The sequence below is a fragment of the Lethenteron reissneri genome, chromosome 47 (assembly GCF_015708825.2).
Source record: "Lethenteron reissneri isolate LAM-NWPU_2019-01 chromosome 47, ASM1570882v1, whole genome shotgun sequence".
Classification (NCBI taxonomy): Eukaryota; Metazoa; Chordata; class Hyperoartia; order Petromyzontiformes; family Petromyzontidae; genus Lethenteron; species Lethenteron reissneri.
This window is the reverse complement of record NC_083825.1, coordinates 2,673,434-2,700,929: the sequence shown is the minus strand read 5'-3', so window position 1 is coordinate 2,700,929 and position 27,496 is coordinate 2,673,434. Positions and strand designations below refer to the sequence as shown.

General features: G+C 49.1%; 2 protein-coding genes across 2 annotated transcripts in view; one reads left to right on the top strand and one right to left on the bottom strand.

Moving 5' to 3' along the window:
• Positions 1-114: 114 nt before the first annotated feature.
• On the bottom strand, positions 115-15,497 carry LOC133354383 (dual adapter for phosphotyrosine and 3-phosphotyrosine and 3-phosphoinositide-like). The gene is made up of 9 exons (XM_061571185.1): positions 15,255-15,497; positions 7,826-7,945; positions 6,792-6,928; positions 5,935-6,071; positions 5,299-5,346; positions 3,859-3,921; positions 2,447-2,532; positions 1,546-1,633; positions 115-1,220 (listed from the first exon to the last, which is right to left on the bottom strand). The coding sequence occupies exons 1-9, from the start codon at positions 15,320-15,322 to the stop codon at positions 1,191-1,193; spliced, it is 777 nt and encodes a 258-aa protein (XP_061427169.1). The 5' UTR covers positions 15,323-15,497; the 3' UTR covers positions 115-1,190.
• Positions 15,498-26,480: 10,983 nt separating this feature from the next.
• Positions 26,481-27,496, top strand: part of LOC133354342 (paladin-like) — a 37,558-nt gene continuing 36,542 nt past the window's right edge. The window contains 2 exon segments of the mRNA XM_061571105.1: positions 26,481-27,051; positions 27,314-27,416. Of these exon segments, the coding sequence (XP_061427089.1) occupies positions 26,702-27,051; positions 27,314-27,416 (453 nt within the window). The 5' untranslated portion in view covers positions 26,481-26,701.

Here is a 27,496-nt window from a genome sequence, read left to right as displayed (position 1 = left end):
CGAGGAGGAGGAGGAGGGAGACAAGGAGGTTGAGGGATATACGGGGAAGAGGGAGACATGGGGAGGATGAGGGAGATATGCGGGCAGGATGAGGGAGACTGGTAGAGAGAGGAGTCAGTAACTTGTCTTTATTGTTTTTCTCGTAAGTGGCGGCTTTGATGGGAGTCACATGGGTGAGATGAGTCACATGGGGGATGAGTGCTTACTGTTGAGGTTTTTTTAACTTTCAAAACTAATTTTTTTGCTTGTTAACCTACAGCATTGTCAATACTAACATCAGCAGCACCCGAATCCTCATTTGCAGTAGCAGAATAAGCCCCAATTATTGCCATCAACTGCCTCATCTGTGTGGGTTATTACAAAAGCACCAAACCAATCGAGGTGGATGAAATGCATTAATTATTTATTTAAGCTCCCAATACATGCATATAACTGCACGAGTATAAGAGTACGCTTTCTATTTGTACATTTAATGGTGTCACATGACCCTTGCAACTGCTCTGAATTAAAAACCGTTATTTCCACAATGTAAAATGTATTCATTCTTGAGTAAAGCATTTTACACTACAGTTATGTGCTTGATTAATGTTACGATTATTCTTTTGGTAAAGTCACGTAGATGGAACAAAATAATAAAAATGAAAAAAAAGTGAATAACAAAAAATAAAACTATCACGACGTTTCGATCACAACACAAGCAATCGTTCCTTTTTTTTCTCCTGATGACGTGACATTTTATTTTTTTATTCACTTTATTTTTTTATTGTTCTATCTATGTGACTTTACCGAAAGACCCAAAGAATATGAAATTCCTTCAGTCACGAAAGCTTTAAGTCAATACTACGATTGTTAAATACTGGAATAGAAATCTTTAATGATTTTGTATAGGTTACCGAGGCTATTGTTTGCACCAAACATATATACTCAATGTTATACTCTTGTTTTATAAGTTTTGTTTAAATTGTATTAATAGTTTACAGTCATTTGTCAATCCACTGCAGCTTGACTGCCTCCCCACGCCGTGTCGGTCGTGTGAGTCTGTTGACCATACATCACCAGTTCTGGTATCACTTATCACTGGTGTCAACCCTGGCCAGGAAGTGGTTCCACGGGGGGGCGGTTGTGGACGGGGCAAAGCTGTAGTTGGAAGCTGGTGGGAGGGTGAAGCTGTGGGCCACGTGGGCAGGGCTTCATAGGCAGTTGTGCTTGATCTCCGGGTTCTGGAAAACAACAGCACCGCCACCGCCAATTAATTGATTCACGGGAGCGGTGTCGCTGTTCGATAGAGTTTTTTTGAGCGAAGGGCAATAACGCCAGACCAGGTGCCTCAAAGTGCACCTGGCCTGGCACAGGTGCCGTGGTGACGTCACCGTCACTTGGTGGCGAATGGCGGGGATTGGTATTGGTGTCGAGGAAAGCACATTTCCTCAAGAAGCTTGGCCAAACGTTTGCGAGTAGAGACCGTTCAATGCTTTTCTGCACTTGAAACAATCGCACAAGATCCAGACTTAGCGCTGCGTCGTAGAAACGAAAGCGACGTCTCACCAGCTTGAACTGTAGGAGCTCCATCCAGTGCTCTCGCTCTTCGGGTGTGGTTGTGTGCATGTAATAAGTCCGTTCTGGAAACACCATCCTGGGCCAGTACAACAGCAGTGACATCCGCATCATTGGCAGCAACAACAATACATGTCTATGTCTGTATCTTAAACCTCCTACCTCGTAAATAATTGAAGCATCGTTTATTTATCATCATTGCCCTCAGGAAAGCAGTCTACCGAATTTAACCAAATCACGCGGAAATGCGCCTGACCTCATCGCATCTGGGAAGCTAAGCGGGATGGAGCCTGCATAGTTCTCGGACGAGTGACCACCGTGCACGAAACAGGTGCTATAGGTTGCTGCGGGGCTACGTTGTAGGCAGCAGAGCAGAGGGCCGTGCATAAAATAGAAATATATTCAACGCTGCTCCAAAGTCTTCACAAACTGCAATGGCCAGCATGAAGTGTGGATAAATAAACCCCCACGACCCACACAGTGAGTGTGCTAAGGGCCCTCGTCCAGAAGTGGATTTATAAAAGGGTCTCCGTACGATGAAAAATAAGTTATGCATCCAGTGAATATAAAACATACTTTGATGTAATTCGCAAGTGGTAAGGCCGTTTTGTGGCCGTCCTGGTTCAAATATGCCGAATTGGGAAAAAAACCGACAAATTACTCGAGTTCATTATACACACAACTGCAATCTTCACTTCCTGTTGGCAAAATTTGACGGTACCCTCTTTAAAATAGTGAATTAATGAGGCTTTCCTGAGAAAAAGCATAATAATACTTCAAGTGATTGGGGGGGGGGGGTATCGGGGCAATACTTTATAGGAGTGAGGGGGGCCGAGGACTGGTGGTGAGACGAGGGAGGTATTGATGTGGGGGGGGGGGGGGGTGCCCTCACTTGAAGCAGTTGCCCTTGTTCTGGCTGATGTCCGGCTCCACTTTAGAACACCGTGACAGGCTCAAGGTGTCGATCGGCTTGTCATCCTACCGTCACGCGGGGTCACGTGGTCACTTTAAACACATCATCACGTGGCAACGTTGTGCAGTCCACTACTCAATTATCTGGCGTAACTGGGGGAAGATATAAAACAAAAACGCAAATCGTGCACAAGCAAGTTTGGCTCCAGAAGTGTGTTTATTGGGTTTTGCTTTGTAGAATGGGGGTGACGACACAATGCGTCGTCTGGATTATTTTTTTTCACGTGGTCACAGTCGCGGACGAGAGAGGGGCAGAGCTTGCGTTCAAAACGAACGGCACTGATGTCCACGCCGAGTCCGCAAGCCAGGCAATCGACCCGCTGACGGATAATGGAGATCTAGCTGTACGTTATCAGATGGTAATGCAGAAAAGCACGTTTTAATTACCGAGTGGCTGTCTTGACCCCCCCCCCCCCACATAACACGTTCCAGGGTTGTTCGCGCGTGAAATGAACCAAGTAAAACCAGGACCAACCAAGTAAAACCAGGACCAGCCAAATATTCTCCTTGGTTCTTTCGGTAAAGTCACATAGAAGGGAAATAATAAAATAATAAAAATAAAACATAATAAAATACAATTCTCACGACGTTTCGGCCACAACGCAAGCAGCCGTCCTCAGGTGAAGAACAGGTCTGTCGGACGCTGTCTTTCCGACAGACCTGTTCTTCACCTGAGGACGGCTGCTTGCGTTGTGGTCGAAACGTCGTGAGAATTGTATTTTATGATATTTTATTTTTATTATTTCCCTTCTACGTGACTTTACCGAAAGAACCAAGAAGATGAATCCCTGCAGTCACGAAAGCTTCAAATCAAAATTCAGCCAAATATTATATAACAATGTGTTGGAATTTTTTTTGTCGATGCAACTGATAAAAAAAACCTATCGTGATGACACGTGGCATTTACGATGAGTGATGCCACCAGCACTTCCCACCAAACTCCCTGCATGCAAAGCGACAAAGACGCCATCCGTTGCTACTTCCTGCAGGGCCAGCCGTTGCTATGGAAGCCGTTGCTATGGAGTCGTTGCTATGGAAGCCGTTGCTAGGAGCACCTGTTGCTAGGGTGGCGATTGGTCCTCGCGACCAGCAGAGGAAACGGTTTGATTTCGTAATGCGCATAAGTATGTTAGTCTTCCGGGGTTTTGCAATTTGTAGTCCACATAAGTGGGTTTGTCTCTTTCGCTCGCATCCATAAGGTCGTGCACATCTACAGAAGACGGGCTTCCGTTCCATGTCATATTTGTTCACGTATTTTTAAAAGAATGTGGATTTGTAAAGGGTACAAAGTAAGAAAGTACAGACAACGCAACAACAATGATATGACCTCACCGCTTGATTATTGTAATACTTGAGTTCGTTGCGTTCCAACACGAACCAGCGCTTCTTCCAGCTCTGCACACAGCGTGGGGGGGAGGAGGGACGTTGTGGTTCAGCTTATGGCCCTGCACACTGAAAATCTGTGAAAAAAGAGCTTTATAGCTCATCGGATTCCTCCAATATACATTATTATACTGGTAGGAACGAAGTGAACCAGCCTACAATAGATTATATCGTCCGTCCGTCCGATGTCCGATTAGGTGTAGCAACATCGCCCCCTACTGCAAACACTTGGCAGGACCCTACAAAAAACCTTTAGACTCAGTGAGGCTTTCCTGGCTAAACAAGTGTAACATTCCCTTATAATTCCCTGAGATAGTTTTTAATTAAAACATTTAAATAAAAAATTAACTCACAGCGGCCTAAAGCCTACAGCTAGGTCTAAAGCCTAGAACTAGGCCTCAAACTCTCCCCTCCTATCGTATTTGTTCGTTCCTACCAGCCCACCCCGTAGGGACCTGTTTATTCAATGTCCACTGCCCTCGAAGTGACCACCACGCCTCGCTGTGCTCTGCTGGGCTCCCCACCAGCTGCACAGGTGACCCCTGAACTTTAAGAAGCCAAGCAGAAGTTGAGTGGATAGTGCTCGGATCGGTCACCATGAAGCATCTGTACTGTATGTTGAAATTTGTTCGCAGCATACGTAGCAAACCGTGCTAATCGCAGGTGCGGGTGGAAATACGACAAACTAAACACAAAAAGCAGTTCTCGTGAATGGGTTTTATACTGCATGTCACCGCTGGAGCCGAATGAAGGAGCTGCGGCCGTGGTGACGGGACACGGCGTTGCTTAGTTTAACCGAGTCTGAAGTATGGTCAAACAACCATCATCTACAAGGCGTGTGGATGCATTCGTTCGTGAGGCTCGGATGATGCTGGCGAACTTCAGTAATGTCGTAGCTGAGGCTTTGCAGATCGAGGAATGCGTCAATTTTGTCGCGTGGGTATGAAAATAACCGGTTTTGTCGAGTGTCTTTTTTCCCCCCTATCTTTATTTTTCAACCGATTATGTAAAACTTTAAACTTTGTATAATTATATTTTCGTATTTAGAACCCCCCCCCCCCCCATATCATAATACAAGACCCTAAACTGTAGCTTAACTTAGCTTATGCCTAAATCCGGCACTGATTGTCACTTATCGTGTGACGTAATCGTGCATGCCGCCGATCTTCCTGCCCACGTGCATTGAACGGGAGGAGGGCTGCAGCCTTGCCGTGAGGCCCCCCCTGCCCCACGATGCGAAGTGGTGGAGCCAACGACGGGGGATAGGGGGGCGACAGCTCCTCCCCCCCCCCCCCCCAGTGACCCCCCCCCCCCCAGTGACTCCCCCCCAGTGAACCCCCCAGTGACCCCCCCCCCCAGTGACCCCCCCCCCCAGTGCGGCTGTCTCACCTTCACGCGGCCCCCCTGCTTCACCATGTAGCCAGACTTGCCTGCCAGCTGTAACACACACAACACACACACACAATACAATACACAATACACACACAACACACACACAATATACTACACACACACACAATACACCGTCACAGCTAAAATTGGTCCCACCTGATGACGGAGACTTTGTGTTGCCTCCGAAACGTCGTGAATTATTATTTTATTTCTATTGTTATTTCTATTATTTATTTGTATTATTTTACCTACGTGACTTTACCGAAAAAACCTAAGAGTATGCGTCTTTAGTTTATATCGCCCCCTGAGTTAACATTTAACAACACGGTTTGACTGTCGTGGATTTTGCCGTCACCAAGACATTCCACAGTGACTCATTCCCTGCCATATTTAACCAATTATCTTTACGTTAAATTATATTTAAGATTTGTGGGGGTGGTGTGGGGTGCCGATTGTTTTTCAACAACAACAACAAAAAACGACTGCCCAACAAGGGGAGCAGCCAAAGATCCGAATAGTTTAGGAAGCGGTATGCGGAGGAAGATCCGCATATTTCCCCACCCCCTGGCGCGAGGCCATGCCACCCACCCCGTGCATGAAGATGTCCTGGGTGCCCCCCCCCAACCATCTCACCGAGGACACGCGGTCAGAGGTCATGGGCATCTTCGGGGGAAACGTCCCTCCCTCGTGGTGGATGCTGAGGCGGGTGTAGATGCTGGGCTCGTTCACGACGCCTGGGTACGGCGTTGACAGGAAAACCACCGTGCCCGCTACAAAAGACAAAGATCCCGCCGTGTAGCCTCAACAGACTGGAGGGGCAAGTGCTGTTTAGCGAGCACCTGTGAAGGCCGACACGGCACACGAGGGGGTGGGTGGCCAGCACCACGCCCGACCGCCTTTGTCTCCCCAGTGGCGATGTTTACATATCGCACCAGGTACTCAATTGTGGCTGAGTCGACCTAGGGGATGCCCAGGAAGGGTTCAGATAATTGTCACGCGTTGGCCGTGAGCGAGAAGTGAACTCGGGTCACCGGGTTCACTGCACATTGCGCTAACCACTACACTACGGCTCCCCACACGCACGCACACGCAAGGCGTGGGCCCACGTGAGGTTGCATCACCTGGGGGTGTTAGGACCAGCTGCCAGCTGATGGTGGTAGGACTAGTCATAGTGTTAGAACTCGTGTTATAAAGTAGCTTCAAAGGGTTGTCATGGTGCTTGTGTGCACGTATGACAACCATTTGCTGGTAATATTGCCGATGCTATGTCGTTAGGTTCCAAGGGGAAGAACCTAAGAGCGCATGGTGGGAGACATTCAGGGCATATCTTGGAGGTACCCTGCGTGTCTCGACTACGCAGCAGCTGCGGGATCTGACGAGGGCAGAGAGTTTCACTGACGTGCAATGGTGCCACGAATGACGTGGGCCACGATGACATCTTGATAGAATTAGGCTTTGTACTCGTGCCAGGCTAGGTGCATGTGTTATACCTTCGGTGCTGCCGACCATGGGCTGCCCCTGCAGGTGAACCATGAACTTCTCCATGTTGGAGAACTTCTTTTGTCCGAAGGTGACCTCCCCGTCGACATTGAGTTCCGCTACAAAGTGGATGACGTTACTGCTGGTCCTGCATATGAACAACATCAGCAGCAGCAGCAACATTGTCATCGCCAGTATCATCATCGGCTCCGGCAGCATCGTCCTTCCTATCATCCTCATCCATATCCTTCTCAGCTTCCTAATAATTGTCAGCATCACCTATGTCATCTGCAGTATCACAATTGTATCATTATCATCGTCGTCATCATCATTGGCAGCATCATAATAATGTTTGGTATCATCCTCATCATGGTACTCATCATCACCACCACCATCAATCTCAACATCAACACGATCATTATTATCAATATTATCGCCATTCTCATTAGGATTGTGGATTGTTATTCATGGTGTTGTTATATCCATGCTGAACCGTGTGAGATCACAGATCCTCTGAAGATTCCTAAAATATATTGACGTTCCATCAGCGAACTCCTCTCGCGGGCAACATTAGCTACACGCCCAGACACGAATGATCAAGCAGCTTCTGGCTTGGCGGAATAAAAGAAGGTAAAAATGAACAAAATGGCCTAGAGAGAACATGGGCCGATGCGATGCAAGTGGATTCGGGAGCTGAGTGGAGTCGCGGAAGACTAACATCAATGATTCAAGCACGGCCTCTGTGGAGGGGGCTTGTAAAATTAAATTGGAGGCGGAGGAGCGATGCACACAGTGACGGACAGCGCGCTGGACGGCTAAGACACAGCGGGTACAGGTGGTGTATTTGCCAACCATCTGCCAGTCATCTCAGTAATTTAACCCACAACACCTGGGTATGTCCCATGACCTCCTTCCAGCGAGACTTCGACACGTCACGTAACTAAGAGTACCCCTAGCCTGGGACAAGCGCCATGGAGATATCAATACCACTCAATGGCGAGTGGCCGATGATGATGATGTGTGTGTGTGTAGAGTCCCTCCGTACCTGACTGACACCGCATACTTCCCTGGCTCCTTGCTCCTCCTCAGGAGGAAACTCCCCGTTGTCCCATTCGCAAGCAGCAGAGCCTCGGCATTGTGTCTTGGCAGCTTCCCATGATAAAACCTGCACATCAAAAACACATATATATGTCTCATCCACGGCTGATATCTTTCATCAGCAAGTTCACTCAGCTCCACTTCTGTACCGCATCAGTCCATCTTTTCTCCAGCTCGTGTCGCGTCCGTTTAGCTCCCTCTATCCAGCTAAACGGAAGCTGCTTGGGCATGCGGTGGCCATATGACCCAGCCCACGTGGCACACAATCATGGTACGTACACCACACAAACAAACATCACAAACATATACATACACAAAGGACAAATAAAAATATCCTGCCCTATATATTTGGAGTTTCCATGTTCTCGCCGTGGTCGAGTGCATTTTTATCCGGGTCCTTCAGGTTAACCCTCCACATTTAGAAAAATGCGTTTAGAATATTTGGCTGCATAACATTTCCACATTATAAGCCACTTCATTGAGCTATCATTTGTGGCCAGGTCGCTTCCGAAAAATATCTACATAAATTTCGATTTAAAGCTTTCGTGACTGCAGGGATTCATCTTCTTGGTTCTTTCGGCAAAGTGACGTAGAAGGGAAATAATAAAATAATAAAAATATTACATAATAAAATACAATTCTCACTATTGTATTTTATTATGAGAATTGTATTTTATGAGGTTTTATTTTTATTATTTTATTATTTCCCTTCTACGTGACTTTACCGAAAGAACCAAGAAAATATCTACATAGTTCAGTGGGGGCCTTAACCCGGTTAATAGTTTAGTTAGACAGACTGGTGAAGGCCGGTAAGGCGCACGAGTGGGTGGGTGGACAGCACCTTTTGCTCCCCTGCGCTGGGGTTTACACACCGTGCCAAGTGCCAATGTTCAAGTTCAAGTTCATTTTATAGGTATAGCCCTGTGAGCCATTCGGCTCTTGAATCGGGTGCAACCGCAACAAACAAAAACATGAACAAGAAAACATCTTAAAGTGACTAAGCGCAAACAGAAAATCCAAGAAAAGACAGCAAAATATTGCAGAAAAAACACCGTACACCAACACTGTGTGCGAAAATCCCAGTGGGATGCAAGTCAAACAACAACAACAACACTATGGGGACCTCATTTGCCAGTAAAAATATGATAATTGGTTCTTTACCCTTCTATCTGGCAACAAAACTGTCAGTTTTGTTGCCAGATAGAAGGGTAAAGAACCAATTAACAACAACAACCACAAGACAACTTAGATTAAGGCCATCAGTCTAACTCTGTACTACAACAAACAAACATGGCCAAGCCAAAAAACTTTTCGAAAATCACCAAAATAAAGCCATAAAAGCAATGAAACAGTGATCATAGGAACTGTGACCGAATTTTCACAATAAACGACGTAAACAACATGTACCACCAAACTCTGCAGCCATAGCTGGCTGCATGAGTCACTCCACAACAGCAGGAGCATCAGTCGGAGTATCAACATTTTTCAATGCACCTTTAAGATCAGCACACTAAATCAATGTACTGCCTGGAGAAAGATTTGGGACACGGCCGGGTTATCAGCACGTGGGGGCAACCGCTGGAAGCCTACGAGGGTCCACACCGATATCGCGGTGTTAAGAAGATTCTCGGTTAAGAGAGGAATTTCTTGTTATTCGAGATTGCACGGAATATTCAAATCAACATCTCTGGCTATTGTTGTGTAAACTCGTCTGGGGCGCCTTCCTCGTTGTGGAAAGCCCCTCCGGGTGTCACCGAAGGTCACGGTTCTCACGGGGCCATATTCGGGCTAAGGGATTTTTTATTTGTGTTAAATGTTTTGTTGTGCGATTACAAATTGTGTTGAACTGCAGTAGCGAGATTTGCGATGTGACGATCTATTAGCGTGATTTCTTCTGTGCGATCCTCATTTGCCCATTTGAGCTGGTGCACAAAAAAAAAACAAATTGCCCAGTGAGGAACAATCTTTGGGGCTGCCAAATATGAGATTCAATGCTAACTGAGAGCGTAAATAAGCAATGAAGCATACACATTAGAGGTAATAAGATATTTGCATAATTTTTACTCTGACCACATTTGCTATTTCCACAAACAGACCAGCCCACCGGCGCACTCCGAATGGCATTTGCCGCCTGGACTGCCCGATGGCCAGTCCGGGCCTGTCTATGACTGTGCCAGTCTTGCACTCCCCGGTTTTCTGAGACAAAATTAGTAGGGTTGCCACCTATCCGGATTTTTTCCCAGTCCGCGGAAATTGCACTTGTATACGGGTGGCAGAAATTAATTTGTACCGAGATCTGGGGCCTGGGTACTAAAGAATAAAAAAACCCCGCATACATCCTAATCAGGAAGCGATTTGCCATATGTTCAGAAGTCACGTAGTGCCAATTGCAGAGTACCGTACGTATCTGGGAGCGTCCGAGCCATACAAAGGTTACTCATATAATAGGGGTTTTCCCCTTATTTCTGGCAACAAAATTGAAAACTTCGTACAAGGATTCATGTCTGCATTAACCACAATACTTGCAGTCAAAATGCAAACAAAGAACACACTATGATAATATATGCATTGTCCTTGAAAAGGCGTCCTCTGGTCGCCTTTTGGCGTCCTCTGGTCGAGCACCAATTGGGTCGAGGCTCAAAAGAAAGCCGTCCCTTGGTGTGGACCGATCAGTTTCAAGGACAATGCATATATTTCGATTTAAAGCTTTCGTGACTGCAGGGATTCATCTTCTTGGTTCTTTCGGTAAAGTCACGTAGAAGGGAAATAATAATAAACATAAAACATAATAAAATAATTCTCACGACGTTTCGGCCACAACGCCGTCCTCAGGTGAAGAACAGATTTGTCGGGAAGACAGCGTCTGAATGAAACACCCCAGGCTTGGAGCATATATTTAAGCTGGGTTGGAGGGGAAAGAGCGCCTTGACAAAATAATTTGCATATCAATAGGAATTTAGCATATTTATGGTAAATGCGGATATGGGATTAGTCACTACTTGTGAAATGCGTAGGAGGTGGGCGGGGGGTTTCAAAGTCATATTATGCCCGTGCATTATGCAGGATTAGCAGCATAATAATTATTATTTTATTATTTCCCTACTACGTGACTTTACCGAAAGAACCAAGACGATGAATGCATATATTATCATAGTGTGTTTTTTGTTTGCATTTTGACTGCAAGTATTGTGGTTAATGCAGACATGAATCCTTGCAAAAAGGTTTCAGTTTTGTTGCCAAAAAAAGGGGAAAACCCCCATTATATTTTGGTACTGGCAAAGGAGGTCTTATGAGATTATTCATAATTACGTCATCACTCTCGCTGCACCAGCCAATCAGCTGCCATGAAAACAATCCCTGATGTAAAAACGGCCACCGTGACGTCATTGCCCAGGCTGTGGCTGACGTAAGGTGTGCATTGCACGTGTTGTAAATGTTTTTTTGAAAGTCACGTATGTGATTCTGCGTGCATTTATTTGTGCGAGTGTGTTAGAGAGCGATTTTTTGTGTGTATCTTGTGGCATGTCGGTTTTAATAGGTGCTCGCTAACAGTCTGTTAAAAGGCGATGTGAGAGATGTTTTTTGTCTATGTGTTACTGTGCATATTTGTGTGTGATTGAGCATGTTTTTGGGTTGGCTGACTGTGATTATTACCAGATCCAGTTTGGCAGCAATCTCAGATTCAGTCAAGCGGCATTATCTTTCATCGGCTGCTTTACGCTGTACGGAAGCTAACTGGCCTATTGCGATATACGAAGATCGGAGTAATGTCGGTCACAGTTACGCCCTCTCTTCTCCATGTATTGCGACACGTGAAGCCCCTTAAAGGATCATCTGCCACGATTTGAAACATTAAGGCTGCCCTGCCTACTATCCATCTTGGGTTCTTCAAGACTATCTTGTGTGAGGAGCTCGCAGATTCTTGAAAGTTCTGGACACATTCCCATCAGTGAGTTCGACCGGTAGGTGTGGTTGCGTTGGTTGGGACATGAAGCCCATCATACCTCGAGCAGCTTTCTGTATGCCCGGATAGAGGGGGCTAAACAGGAGCGGCACGAGCTGGAGAAGAGATGGAAAGATGTGGTACAGAAGAACGTGGAGCTGAGTTGACTTGCCAATGACTGGTACCAGCGGTGTCAAGATAACCCTCTGGAGGAGATTTGTAAAGGACGCTGCTGGGAAGTTGGAGGCAGTCGCCCCCCAACAACAACGAGCGTAGCGCCAGGCCGATAGAAGGCAGCGATGCTGGGCAGTGGGGAGCACAGGTGGTGCATCTGCCTGTCATTTCAGTCAGCCAATGGCACCTGGGGCCGGTTGTGACCTCCTGCGAACGAGTCTTCGACAGTTCACGTGGCCTCAGGGCGCACCTCGCATGGCGCAAATGCCGTTGTGACATCACCGCCACTTCATGGCGAACGGCGGTTGTTGCTTATGTGTGTGCTTGGGATAGTGTGTGCCTCTTCCGCGCGTATCCTTGCATGCGTGTGTCCGCGATAGCGCGTGTGGGGTGGTCGTGAGAAATGTCAGAGCTCGAGATGGACCCCCCGACTGCTCGGAGGATCTCGCAGAATCGTGGCCTACACGCACGCCGAATGAGAGAATCGTCGCGCGCACGGTGCAGCACTTGCCCCCCCCCCCTCCCCCTTGTTTACCGGTAGTGTGTGTTGACTTTTATTGCGGATGGAAATGTATGTGTGTTGAACTTCCTTCAACATACCTTTCGACGTATACACCGTGCGCGTCGGAGGGAGGGGAGGGGACGACAAACTAAACACAAAACGCAGTTTTAAAGAAATGCGTTTTCAATCTGGGCCTAAAAGTGCTTAGCTCCAGTGGCTTCCTCATAACAATAAGCAGCATAGCGCACAGAGTTGTGATGATAGACCAAGGGTGGCTGGGACACGCGCCTGGTGTGAGAGAGTTCGCGTTACCGGAGGCCCGGGAGTCACGGTTTACATTGCCTGGGGGCGCTTTTAAAAGGACTGAGAGTGGCCGAGGTTTAGATTTGGGGCTGGAACTGCGGGGAGAGGATTGAACATTGAAGGGGAGCGACCTCAGGAAGGATGTTGTCATATTCCAGCTCTCTGTCGCCTCTTCCTGCCATTATATTTCGCACTTTTGTTTTCGACTCACGAGTGTGTCGTTTACGACCGTTCAAATACCTCGTTTGTTATTTGTGCAACATGCCCTGAAGGCCCCCCTACAATTGTCGACGCTTGTGTCGCTCTCGCTGCTGCTGAGCTCACGCATCAGTCACGGATCTCTTGGTTGTAAAATCAGTCGAGAAACCGTCTGAACGGGATCGGCATCCGTGCTAACGATGTGATTTAAAGACTTTCCATTGTCTCTCGACGCGATGGCGATAGCGCAAATGGCATTTGATTCGGAGGAGGATTCAGAAAATGAAGATATCTCGCTGCTCTCTCTCTCTCTCGAGGGTCTCACGAATTAGCGGAGCGTCTCACCTTTCGCACTCGTCTGCTCTGGGCTCACCCGGCTGCGCTACCGCTCAGAACACAAATCTGTTTACGTAGCACATCTGATTGATCAGCAACCTTGGAAAAGAAAGGCTAAAGAGACACGCAAATTAATTATCCGACTGAAACGATTATCATAGATGTCAACCCATACGGTTTACCCGTATTCTTGTTGAGAAAAATTCAATTTCGATTTAAAGCTTTCGTGACTGCAGGGATTCATCTTCTTGGTTCTTTCGGTAAAGTCACGTAGAAGGGAAGTAATAAAATAATAAAAATAAAACAGCAGCCGGCTGCTTGTGTTGTGGCCGAAACGTCGTGAGAATTATTTTATTATGTTTTATTTTTATTATTTTATTACTTCCCTTCTACGTGACTTTACCGAAAGAACCAAGAAGAGAAAAATTCAGTTTTCAGGTCCACACGGCTTAAAGCCGTTTCAATAGGGCAATTTGTTTTATTTGTTTGTGTTTCTCCCTTGTGATGGGATTTTGTAGGATGAACGTTGAGATTTATGAGGGCACGGGGTGACCAATAAGGTCTGAATTGGTCTGTAATAAGGTAGGGCACTGATAAAGGGTTGACAGGTATTGATAATTGAGGCTCGAGAATGCAGGTCTACCCATAATGCAATGTGCCAGAATCACTTCATAACTTTACGTTTAATGAAAATTTGCTTATTTAAGAAGCAATGCATTTTTCCATTACAATATTCAAGGGTGTGTCTATTAATTAATGTCTACTGTTAGCTAAATATTAATTTACGTATTTAAAACATTTCATAAAGAGAATTCTCATGAAAGGTCCCGTAGTCTTCAAGTAGAGCCTCCAACTCTTATTATCCACTCGATCTCTCTGGCCTCTCTGTGCAAGGAAGGGTCATTGCCCGAAACGTCACCTATTACATTTCCTATGCAAGCCACACAGTGCTATTAACGTGTGTTGGTGTGTATACATGGTCACCCACCCAATCACAATACACGCTCCAACCTGCTTTGCTTTTATCGTTAGAACATTGGTCCCATGTCAGAATCCTCTCAATAACAACCATATTTTAGCACACTTTCATGATTATAATCATTTGGATTGTCATCGTCAATCATATATATTATATACCGTTTATAGCAACACATTTAATCCCCTGTACGTTAAAACCATCGTCTTTAATAGCCGTGCATGGCAGCATCTTGTCGCAATCATGATCATCTCTCTCGTCAGTCAAACGTTTCAGGATCAATTTAACATCTTCATGGACGTGCAGAGAAACGCGCGTCAGTCCTATTTCACGATCATGACGATCGTCATCATCATCATCGTAATTTAAATCGAGATCGAACACTAATTTCCTTAGAACGCATTCTTGTGTTTAGTTTGTTGTCCTTCCCCCGCACCTCCGATTGGCAAGGTTGGCTACGTACGCTGCGAAACATGTTTAACATACAGTACAGACAACATTGCCAACTTATGTTACGCTTCATGGTGACCGATCCAAGCACTATCCACTCAACTCAACATATACAGAGGTAAATAAATATCATGATAACAATCTCAATTTACCACGCAAGCAGTGCTCGTCCACTCTCTCGCAGACAGAGCACGGAGAGATTCAGAGGCGTGGGAAGCCGCAGGCGAGCGGGAAGGCAGCCAGAGCCGGCGTGACCAACAATCTCCCGAGCTCTGCGGTCCTACATTGGCAGGGTTGGCTACGTACGGTGCGAAAGAACTTCAAGTCCAACATACATCCACAACGATTACTGTCATCATCGCCATTATCCTCTATCTCGTATTCCCTCCCATCACTATCCATCAACGTCGTTATTCTCAGCATCAATCACCACCCTCGCTCAACACCCACACAGGCAGTCGAACCGTGTCCCGTGCACGCACCGAGATACTCACTTGAGAGTTCGCAGCCTCGCCTCCAGTTGATCCAAATTCAGCATTAGAGCAAAGCTTGACTGAGCCATCCTGGAAGACTCCACTAACCACCACCGACAAACCAGCAGCAGCAGCAGCTGCTGCAGCAGCAGCAGGAGCAGCAGCAGCAACGCAGCACTGCACACGGACGCGTCCCTGGATTCTGTGGCTTCAGGACGACTCGGAAGGCGGAGAACGCGGAACTGAGTCGGAAATAACGCGCGCTGACCGGTCGGGCCGGTCCAGAGAGCTCAAGACTTTCCGCAAGACCTGCCCTCGTTCTTTCTTCGCGAGGGGTTTCCGTATTAGCACGGTTGGCTACGTACGGTGCGAAAGAAGTGCACCAAACATACATGCGGGAGGTGGGCCCACACGCGCAATCCGATGGCTGCAATGTCTGGCGCGGGGAAATTCGGTCAAGGTCAAGAGGTCGCCGGCTCCATGTTGACACCCCTTTGTCTCGTAACCACTGCCAGGTTAAATGCTCCCATCGCTTCACGTCACGTCTACACACAACGCACATCACTCTAGTCAGCCATGATCGATCCCCTGTTGGATGAAGGCTTCCCCTACGCCGTCGCCACCCTTCGTCGTGTCGCTGTGTGGCTGATGGGATGTGTACAAAAAAAAATAGAATTTGAATCTTGATTTGAAGCTTACGTGACTGCAGGAATCTTCTCTCTCCCACCTGAGCACGATTGCTTGTGTGGCGATCGAAACGTCGTGATCTATTTTTCGATTTAAAGCTTTCGTGACTGCAGGGATTCATCTTCTTGGTTCTTTCGGTAAAGTCACGTAGAAGGGAAATAATAAAAAATAAACCAATAAAATAATTATCACGATGTTTCGGCCACAACGCAAGCAGCCGTCCTCAGGTGAAGAACAGGTCTGTCGGAAAGACAGCGTCATTCAGAATTATTTTATTACGTTTTATTTTTGTTCTTTTATTAATTCCCTTCTACGTGACTTTACCGAAAGAACCAAGAAGATCGTGATCTATTATTTGTTTCTACCTCCGTGACTTTACCGAAAGAACCAGAGAGTATAAATTTAATTTTGTTACTCCGATGGTCAGTTTGGGAACTCCTCCATCACAAATGCCACCCACTTCCCTCACCCCGTAATTATCCACCGGTCCCTCCGGACTAATTTCGGGTTTAACCAACGAGACCACAGAGGTCCCCCGATGGCTGTGTTATCATTGAGTGACTCGGGAGGGACCTGATCTCACTGCGGTAGCGAATTGAACTGGCAGACCAGGAGAGCGAGCACGTGGCTATTTGTGAGCACTCTTTATAAATACATCTATTCACGAAGTACGGTCGGTGATGGTGGTGGTGGGGGGCAAGAGGAGCGGTGGCGCAGTAGTTAACGCACTGCGCTATGTCCTCTGGCACTGGTCTCTTGGAAGGTGTCAAGGTCCAGGACGGAGGCTGATGGGGAGGGCGCCTTCAGATTGTGTGAACCTCGCCTTGGTGACGGCCTGCCTGATGATCTGAGGGCATCAGAATCATCAAATGTTTTTAAACTAAATCTTAAAACGCACCCTTTTTAGAAGGGCTTTTATTTAGGATGCTATTATTGTGTGTTTATTATGCTTTTTATTATATTTTTTGTGTATTATAATGTTAGGCATTTTTTTTATCATTATTGTTGTTGTTTATATTGTGTCAGTCACTTTTATTGTGGCCTGTAAATCATTCTGTATTCCATTATTTGCACGAATTGTGCAATACAATAAAGTTTGTTTTGATTTTGATGAATGTGGCGCCCCGAGTTGGATTCGCGGCACGACTAACGCGAGCGAGTGGTGAGTGACACCCCAGGCGGTTGTACCACCACGCTGCACACTTCTTCGTAAACAAAGACGCCCTTGTATCCTGCAGTGAATTGGCGCAAGTATTGAGGACAGCGACATTGCAAGGTGACTCAAGAGGCTGCCACAGATGTGGGGCCTCATTCTGCTCCCAGTAGGGGGCTGCTGCTGCTGTGGTGTGTAATCCCGATCGAGCGATTCGCGGGTCTAATACGTTTTAAAAAAATTGGTCAAATGTGGAACCCTGACGCTGGCACGCAATGGGCAGCTCTTGCGAATGACGTCGGCGATCTTTCTCGTCCACTGTGAAACAGGCGGCGCGTAGTACGGCGATGGTTACCACACCACCGCGGTAATAACCAGGGCGGCCGCTGGATTCGAGCCGTGAACCTCTGAAGCAACCGGCAGCGAACGCGCTACCGCTGGGTCACGTCACCCATCCCTGTGTGATCAGTTGGAGAAGGGGCAGGGGGCAGTTGGAGAGAGGGCGGGGGGAGCATTTGGAGAGAGGGCGGGGTGGCAGTTGGAGAGGGGGCAGTTGGAGAGGCGGCGGGGTGGCAGTTGGAGAGGGTGAGATGGGGCGGGGGGCAGTTGGAGAGGGGGCAGTTGGAGAGGGTGCGGGGGGGGCAGTTGGAGAGGGTGAGAGGGGGCAGTTGGAGAGGGGGCGGGGTGGCAGTTGGAGAGGGTGAGAGGGGGCGGGGGGCAGTTGGAGAGGGGGCGGGGGGCAGTTTGAGAGGGGGCGGGGGGCAGTCGGGGAGGGGGCGGGGGGCAGTTGGAGAGGGGGCGGGGGGCAGTCGGGGAGGGGGCGGGGGGCAGTTGGAGAGGGGGCGGGGGGCAGTTTGAGAGGGGGCGGGGGGCAGTTGGAGAGAGGGCGGGGTGGCAGTTGGAGAGGGGGCGGGGGGCAGTCGGGGAGGGGGGCAGTTGGAGAGGGCACTTTACAGTCCCATGGTGGTAAAATGCAAATCAAACTCTCATCAGCTCTTTCTGGCCTCTCTACATGCGGCTTTAATGCCAGAGGGGTATTGGCGATTGTGTTGAGTGTTTGTTCCCGCTCCGTTCGTTTTTGTGAAACCGTTCCATCTCCACGGTGCTCGCCTTTCGCTCCTCGTAGGAAAAACCCCGTGTAGAGACAAAGATCCCCCGTATAGCCTAAGCAGACTGTTTGGGTCAAGTTCTGTTAGCGAGCCCCTATGAAGACCGGCACAGCACACGAGGGGGCGGGTGGCCAGCACCATGCCTGACCGCCTTTGTCTCCCTAGTGGCGATGTTTACACATCGTACCAGATACTAATTTTGAGGCTGAGTCGACCTAGGGGAGGCCCAGGACCGGCTCAGATAATCGTCACTGGGTGTTGTCCGTGAGTGGGAATCGAACCCGGGTCGCCGGGTTCATAGCGCAGCGCGCTAACCGCTGCACCACCGCTCCCCACAAGCACACACAGCCACACACAAACACACACAGCCACACAAAGACACACACAGCCACACACAGACACACACAGCCACACACAGCCACATACACAGACACACAGCCACACACAGACGCACACAGTCGCACACAGACACACAGTCACACACAGACAGACAACCGCACATAGACACACACAGCCACACACAGTCACACACAGTCACACACAGACGCACACAGACACACACAGACGCACACAGACGCACACAACTACACACACAGACGCACACAGACGCACACAGCCACACACAGACACACACAGACACACAGCCACACACAGTCGCACACAGCCACACAGACACACACAGCCACACAGACACACACAGACGCACACAACCACACAGCCACACACACAGACACACACAGCCACACACACACAGCCACACACACACAGACACACACACACAGACACACACACACAGTCACACACACAGACACACACAGACACACACAGCCACACACACACAGACACACACACAGACACACACAGCCACACACACACAGACACACACACACAGACACACACAGCCACACACAGCCACACACACAGACACACACACACAGCCACACACACAGACACACACACACAGCCACACACACAGACACACACACACAGCCACACACACACAGACACACACACAGACACACACAGCCACACACACACAGACACACACACACAGACACACACACACAGCCACACACACAGACACACACTCTCACTGGGAAGAGAGGGAGGGAGGAAGGGAAGCGGGAGGAGGAGGAGGGAGGCGAGGCAGAGAGAGCAGAGAGAGCAGAGAGCGCGGAGAGAGAGAGAGAGCGCGCACACTGCGCTCCGCTCGTCTTCAACTCCCGTGAGCGCTTACGAATACTCACTCGTGCTTGCTGCTGATGATGATGATGCCCTTGCTGATGCTGCTGTTGTCCCTGTCCGGTTGCTGTTGCCGCTACTGCCCCGGCTTTCGTTGTTGCTGCTGCTGTTGCTGATGTTGCTATTGCTTGTGATGCTACGGCTGTTACTGCTCCTACTGCTGCTGCTTGCTATTGCTGATGTTGCTAATGCTGCTGCTGCTGTTGCAGCTGCTGCAGCGATTGATGGAGGTTGTGGCCACGGCTCGTTTCGCTTCTCTGCTGGACAGACGGAGGTCGGCGTGGTATGGCGAGCGTGGGGTGGTTGTCAGTGTGGTGAGTGGTGTGAGGTGAGTGTGGTGTGGTGTGAGGTGAGTGTGGTGAGTGGTGTGGTGTGTGTGTGTTGAGCGGTGTGAGGTGAGTGTGCTAAGTGGTGTGAGGTGAGTGGTGTGGTGTATGTGGTGAGTGGTGTGGTGTGTGGTGTGGTGTGTGGTGTGTGTGTGGTGAGTGGTGTGGTGTGTGTGGTGAGTGGTGTGTGTGGTGAGTGGTGTGGTGTGTGGTGTGGTGTGTGTGTGGTGAGTGGTGTGGTGTGTGGTGAGTGGTGTGGTGAGTGTGGTGAGTGGTGTGGTGTGTGTGTGGTGAGTGGTGTGAGGTGAGTGTGGTTTTGTATGTGTGTGAGGTGAGTGTGGTTTTGTGTGGTGTGAGGTGAGCGGGTGAGGTGAGTGTGGTAAGTGGTGTGGTGTGTTGTGAGTGGTGTGGTGAGTGTGGTGAGTGGAGTGAGGCGAGTGTGCTAAATGGTGTGAGGTGAGTGGTGTGGTGTGTGTGGTGAGTGGTGTGTGTGTGGTGAGTGGTGAGTGGTGTGGTGTGTGTGTGATGAGTGGTGTGGTGTGTGTGTGGTGAGTGGTGTGGTGAGTGTGGTGAGTGGTGTGTGGTGAGTGGTGTGGTGAGTGTGGTGAGTGGTGTGTGGTGAGTGGTGTGGTGTGTGTGGTGAGTGGTGTGTGTGTGGTGAGTGGTGAGTGGTGGTGTGTGTGTGTGGTGAGTGGTGTGGTGTGTGTGTGGTGAGTGGTGTGGTGAGTGTGGTGAGTGGTGTGTGGTGAGTGGTGTGGTGAGTGTGGTGAGTGGTGGGAGGTAATTGCGGTGTGCGTGGGAGTAGTGGGATAGTGGTTAGCCCATTGCCTGATAAACCTGAGTTCGATTCCGGGGCACAGCTAACAGCAGGGCCGCGTGATATCAGAACCGATTCTGGGCCTCCACAAGGTCAACTCGGCCTCAAATGAGTACCTGGTGCCATGTGTAAACATCGCCACTTGGGGAGACAAAGGCGGCCGGGCGTGGTGTTGTCCACCCACCCCCTCTCTCGTGTGCCACAGTGCCGGCCTTCGTAGGTGCCAACAGCACCTGCCCCCAACAGTCTGTTGAGGCTATACCGGGGGGGGGTGGGGTCCTTTGTCTTTGTAGGTGTAATATCACTCCGCACAGCGGATATGCGGTGGCGATTATGGTGGTTAGCGATTATAAGGTGGTGATTGTGGTGGTCGTGGAAATTAGGTGGTGATGGTAGTTGTGATTTTGTAGTTGTGGTTATGATGCGGTTGTGGGGGTGATTGTGGTGGTTGTGGCTATGAGGTGGTGATTGTCGTTGTTGTTTTGTAGTTGTGGTTATGATGTGGTTGTGGGGGTGATTGTGGTGGTTGTGGCAATGAGGTGGTGATTGTAGTATTAATTTTGTAGTTGTGGTTCTGATGCGGTTGTGGGGGTGATTGTAGTGCTTTTGGCTATGAGGTCGTGATTGTAGTTATAATTTTGTAGTTGTGGTTATGATGCGTTTGGGGGGGAGTGATTGTGGTGGTTGTGGATATGAGGTCGTGATTGTAGTTATAATTTTGTAGCTTGTGGATTATGATGCGGTTGTGGGGGTGATTGTAGTGCTTGTGGCTATGAGGTCGTGATTGTAGTTATAATTTTGTAGCTGTGATTATGATGCGGTTGTGGGGGTGATTGTGGTGGTTGTGATGAAGGCGGTGGTTGAAGTGATGCCCGCGCTGTTGCTGATGCGCAGTAACGATGGTGGAGGCTGCAGATACTCGCCACCTTCGACTTGATGTTGCTGCTGCTACGTCTGCACCGTTACGTCGCTTCGCAAATACTTTACGATGAACGCCGCCACCTGATTTGCGTTGCCTCACCCCCCCCCCCCCCCCACACACTCGCGTCGCTTGACACCAGCTTCGTCCAGCCTCTCTCGACCACCTACCCCTTGAATCGCTTCGATGGACGTCGTTTCAGATATTCGTCTTCGCACGCCTGTCAACCCCTTATCAGTGCCCCTACCTTATTACAGACCAATTCAGACCTTAATGGTCACGCCGTGCCAACTTATACATCTCAACGTTCATCCTACAAAGTCACCATTACAAGGGAGAAACACAAACGAATAGACACAAAATGCCTGTATTGAAACGGCTGTACACTGTGTGGAGCTGAGAACTCAATTTCCCTGTACAAGAATACGGGTAGAGCGTCTGGGCTGACAGCTATGTCGTCACACAGGAACGCATCTCCGACGTAAACCGGAGTATTGCTGTAATTGTAACAATTTTACTGCTGATCTTATTAAGCTGCTGATGATGCTGATGATGCTACCTGTGATGATGATGATGATGGTCACGCTGATTAGTTGATCGCTGATCGCGAAGACTATGTCTGGTCCGGACATTTAGACTATTAATGCGCGATTATGCAAATTCGAGAATTCATTACAAAGCTACTTGGCGTGTCGGGAGAGATACATGACTTAGTAAGCTCTTGCGATATAATTTTCCTTCTTAAGAATTTAAGCCACGACGCTTAACGCGCGCAAAATAAGTGGCGATGTTGAAAATTGAAGGGGAAAGATGGGAGGATTAATTCCGCATTGAGATGGAAATTAACAAAAAAATGCTAAACACAGATTTTTTTACGAAGCGCATTGACCACTCCGCGGTTGCATTGGGGCCGCTTGAAAGCCACAATATCGCGATTATTTACATTAAATGAAAACAAATTTTTACCTCACAATTAAAAAAAACATCAAGAATAATAATAAAATAGCTGATTAACATACGATGAGGGAAACAGCGGTGAGCCCTTGAGATCGCGTCAGTGGATGTAACGTGGCTCGCATTAACTTGAAGCAAAAGCCTTCATTGTACTGCACTTATATGCTTCCGCAAAGAATGCTCTACCCGCCCTCACCAACCAATCCGCGCTGACCAACGTGGTGAAGTACAGTGAAATATCCGACAGTGACCCGCACAGGCGTAAGGATAGCCTCATCCAACAGTGGATTGCACAAAAAGTGCTGTACACGTATGCACGTGTACTCATGTATGTATGTACACAGACACGTGTAGTGTCAGCGGAGCGGGAGACAAGATTTCTCAGGAGCACCTTATTTATTCAACATCTTCAGGTTCACAGGTTCGCCCTCGCGCTCTCCCGAGTCGTCTAGCCCAGCCTTAACAAAACCCTGACCGTGTAACACCGATGGCACCGACTGAGACAGCCAACGACTCATCGGCCGCGCGATATCCAGCGAAGACTGCAGCGATGAAGGCGACGACAGCGACGACGAGTTCACTTCCCAGAACCGGCAGCCATGAGCTCCTGTTCTCTGCCGCTTTTATGCTCTCCGGCGCGGCCTGGCTCCGCCCTGGCCACACCTCCCTTCTCGAACCCACTAGCGGGTTCCAGGGGCTTCCAGATGGGGTCTTCTATGACCCTTGCCCTAGTTCCTCCGCCCTGCCGACACACAGCCGTGTCGATGATCACCGCCGTGTGTGCTGCTCGTCCACCGCAGTTGCTGTTGCTGGACAACAGGCGGCGATATTACACTACACGTGTACTTGCCACCCCCAAAACTTCAAGACTGTTCCCACAGCTCCATATTTAATGTAAACACACCGCACGGCGTGGGTCGTTAAGGTGAGCAGCATCGATGCGGGAGCATAGGGGTACGGTACACCAGTGAATTCTGCTGCCCCACCATCTGGTGCCTAGCACGTAACACAGCCGTCCCATGCCAAGCGAGCGAGCACTGTGCACGTTTAACCCCGCTTGGCGTCCGAGATTGGCCATTCCCCGTGGTTGTGTGTTACCGCGCGCAGACCTCGAGATGCCAAGGGGTGCCCCTGGTGTTTGCAGAGGACGCCGGTTCGATGCCATCAACCCGGCGTAGCCCCAGTGTGCTGTTGTCAAGTCCCAGTGTAGCCCACAAGTCAGCCACAATCGCTCTCTCGTTCCCACAATAACATAAACACATCTGCCCGGAGCCCCAGCCAGGCTTGTGCCAGGATAATTTTAGAAGGAATTCACTCTGCCCTGTGCGATTTAGAGCGGGTGGGTATATATATGTATGAAGCCGTGGGAAGAGTGTTCTAGTTTAGAGAGGGGGTGAAGGCACGTGGACATTGAGCCCCATTTAGGAGATTGATGGAGGCGCAGTTATTCTTGCTCTGCCCAGTCCAACATCTGGGCAGGCGGGGTGCGATCTGCCTGATGTGACTCCGTATGCCCCCAAGGTTCCCACTGGGTTGTGTGTGAGTTCGGCTGTGATGGGATTTCTTCCCACGGCGGCGAAGTATGGCGTTGTGGCTGTGTGGTGGGTGACACGACTCATTCGTCATGTCGCGGTCGTGAGAGCCAGGGCTGGGTTGGATAGCAGGTATTTTGGCATCCGTTGAATCAGTGGTTCGGTGTGTTCATATGGTCCAATTCTACGTTTGCTTCGTGGATTTGTGGCGGTTTATTTATTTAGGGTACCGCTCGCGCGAGAGAGCATGAGACGAGAGAGAGAGAACGTCACAGAGACATGGTGTTCGGAGAGGGAGAGAGAGAGAAAGAGAGATGGTCAATGGAAGGGAGAGCGTGAGAGAGAGAGAGGCAGGACATCTGAAGTAGAGAGAGAGAGAGGGCATGAGAGAGATGCTGAGAGCAGTGGGAGCATCAGAGACATGCTGAATGAGAGGGAATAGAGAGCGCCATAGATACAGAGAGATGCTGAATGAGAGGGAGAGCACGTGGGGGGGGGGGGGGGTGAGAGATGCTGGGGAGAGCGAGGGAGACTAAGGAAGGGACGAGGGCGCGAGACAGGAGGATGCACGCGAGAAACAAAAACAAAAAAAAACCACCGGCTCGCTAAATTTAGCTCGTTGCCATGGAGACACGGCCAACAGCATTGCGGCATTGCCTGGCAACAGCCTCTTCATCTGTGGCTCGCGGTGTGTGAGGATTCTGGGTAACCCCAGCGATATGAACAGCACCTCGGCCGTGTTTTAATTAAATGTTTGTATTTTTTTCTTCTTTTTGCTCAAGATGAACCCCCACCACTCCATCGTGCTATTATCGGCGTGGTCAGGAGACGCAGACTCCATCCGCACTCTCGCGCTGCTGGGCAGTGGTCCCCAGATGCCACAGAGCTTCCTCTTTGAGGTCCCTTCAAGTGACCTCTGACCCACACAAGTAAAGAGGGGGGCCGCACTCCCCCCCCAACCCACTCTGTCGCTGAGTAATATGCTCACCCATCGTACGGCAGGTCAACACAAGATTTAAAAGCGTCAAGAGCTGGAATTTACTCAAAATTAAGTACAGCGCCAAATTGAACTCGAAGTTGTCTTTGTGCCAAGTCCCCGGTGACCAGGCTGAGACCGTGAATTCGCTGCACTCGAGAACCCGGTTTAGTCGCGGGGACCTGGAACCCGGATTTGAACTTAGGTTCGCAGCTGCGCTCTGACGCCCGAGCCACATTCATTGACATTATTTCGAATATTTTGCTGCTATGCATCTCCACGCGATGAGCCACTTTGTTCGATTTCGATTTAAAGCTTTCGTGACTGCAGGGATTCATCTTCTTGGTTGTAATTCTCACGACGTTTCGGCCACAACGCAAGCTGCTTGCGTTGCTGCTTGCGTTGTGGCCGAAACGTCGTGAGAATTATTTTATGTTTTATTTTTATTATTTTATTACTTCCCTTCTACGTGACTTTACCGAAAGAACCAAGAAGATGAATCTCTGCAGTCACGAAAGCTTTAAATCGAAATTTAAAGGATAATAATTGTCAAAATGCAGTTTCCCTTTGGAAGCCTCACTGAGTCTGTGGAGTACCTGTCAGGAGTGTGCTGTTACACGGGGGGATTTGACCGCTTCCAACAACGGCAGTACGGCTTCTTGGGAAAGGAAACTGGGGAACAGAGAACATTGGAGTGGGTGACGCAGATCCGCACAGATGTATTCAAGTATCCGTAGCCACAGTGGTGAGATGTTAACTACCAAGCCACTCAAACCCGACATCACCTGCTCTACGCTAGCAGCGTCCCACTCCACTGCTAACCAGGCTAAACCCTGGCATTGTACATTTCACAAATGTCGTTTGGCAGCGATGAATGGATGGAATTGTAAGGTGCGGCACTCTGAAATATATATTCATGGGATTGGCTTCTGAAATAGTTAATTGAAGTCATCTTCGAAACGGACGTTTCCTTCTCCTCCCACGAGATTATGCGGAGAGCATACGCGCACTTGCGTGGCAGGCGGCCAGCCATGGAGGAATCCAGGCCGGAAGCCAGCCAGTAAAACTTGTTTTGTTCTCATACGGCATAGCTTGATCAAAATAACTCCCCCCGCGTACCTTCAGAAGCCGGCGCCTACGTGGCCTCGCGTCCCTCGTGGCTCCACGTGGCGATGAAAACGGAATGAAAGCCGAAACGACGGTCGATATTTAAGTTTGATGTTTACGTTTTTTTTCTTCTTTTAAAAACATAAAACATCAAAACATCACGAATCCATGCGGCACAATGTCCGCACGTTCGTATTATATCGCACGTACGCGCTACCGGCTCGAGAGTATTATGCCATTAAATAGTTTTTTCCCGATAATTATCATATGTACATCCATGTAAGATAGGTAAGATAGGTAAGATATGATGCTAATCAGTTTGACTAGGTATATAAGGTAGAGCTACGGCCCTTAGCCAATCCACTGCTGGATGAAGGCCTCTCCACGCCGCATCGGTCGTGGGGGTTGGTTTATCGGTGCGGGATGGTGATGGAGTTTGCGGGCCCAGAATCGGTTAAGATATCAAACGCCAGTAATTTGAGCTGTTGGCCGGGAATCGAACTCAGATCGTTGGGTTCCATAGTGCCACGTGTTAACCACTGCGCCATCTATATCACAAAAGTCACATGAATTAAAGTAAACTTAGCGTGATTTCACACTGTAATGGTTGACGAGGAATAACTGTTACATTTTAAAAGCCACGCAAATGTTTATCCTCCCTCACCCCCTCTCCTTCCTAGCCCCCCCCCCTCTCCGCCCCCCCTCTCCAACACTCCAGGGGCCGAGGATCATGGGAACCACAGCGAGCACGGGGAGGCAGGCGGTTTCCGTGGCAGCACAGTACTCCAGTTTCCATGGCGACGGACCGGCGAGCCGCCACCCGCGCTCCAGCGTCGCCGCCGCACCGAGGACCAACTCGGCCATCTCCACGGCAACCATAATCTCCAACACATCAGCCGGTGGCGGCGGTGGCGTGGGTGGAGGCGGTTGTGCACAGTTGCCTGGCAACCGGGCAAAATCCATCATCACCAACAAGGTGGCACCGGTCGTCATCACGTGAGTGGGCAGCCTCTTGCGACTTCACCCAGCGGTGATTCTAGGACCCGGCAAACATTTGGAGGAGAAGGGGGGGGTGTACCTCGGGCTTAATCTCTCATTTTCTATAATGCTGGAATTATCGGCATAAGGCACGACAAATAAGACACGAGGTAACACTGTCCATAATACACCTGTATCATTATACGCTTCTGACAAGAGCCATACAGCTCAGTGCACCCTACGGGCAAAATAAACATAATTTGGTGGTGTCGGTGTTCAGGTTCAACTGCAAGGAAGAGTTCCAGATCCACGATGAAAAGTCCCGAGCCGGCTACATCACGGGACGGATCGCGGACGGACACAGGGAGCACTACCTCATCCAGGTGACACACGCCACGCACAAAGATCCTCCCCCGGTAGAGCCTCGAACAGCCTATTGGAGCAAGTGCTCTTAGTGAGCACC

What these genes read in the sequence shown, in the direction of transcription:
- LOC133354383 (XM_061571185.1), bottom strand. Translation starts at nt 15,322, where the DNA reads ATGGCTCAGTCAAGCTTTGCTCTAATGCTGAATTTGGATCAACTGGAG. An exon ending in GCGAGGCTGCGAACTCTCAA is followed by an intron (nt 7,946 to 15,254) that starts GTGAGTATCTCG and finishes TTTGATGTGCAG; the next exon opens with GTTTTATCATGGGAAGCTGC. An exon ending in CCTCTGACCGCGTGTCCTCG is followed by an intron (nt 5,347 to 5,934) that starts GTGAGATGGTTG and finishes TGTGTGTTACAG; the next exon opens with CTGGCAGGCAAGTCTGGCTA.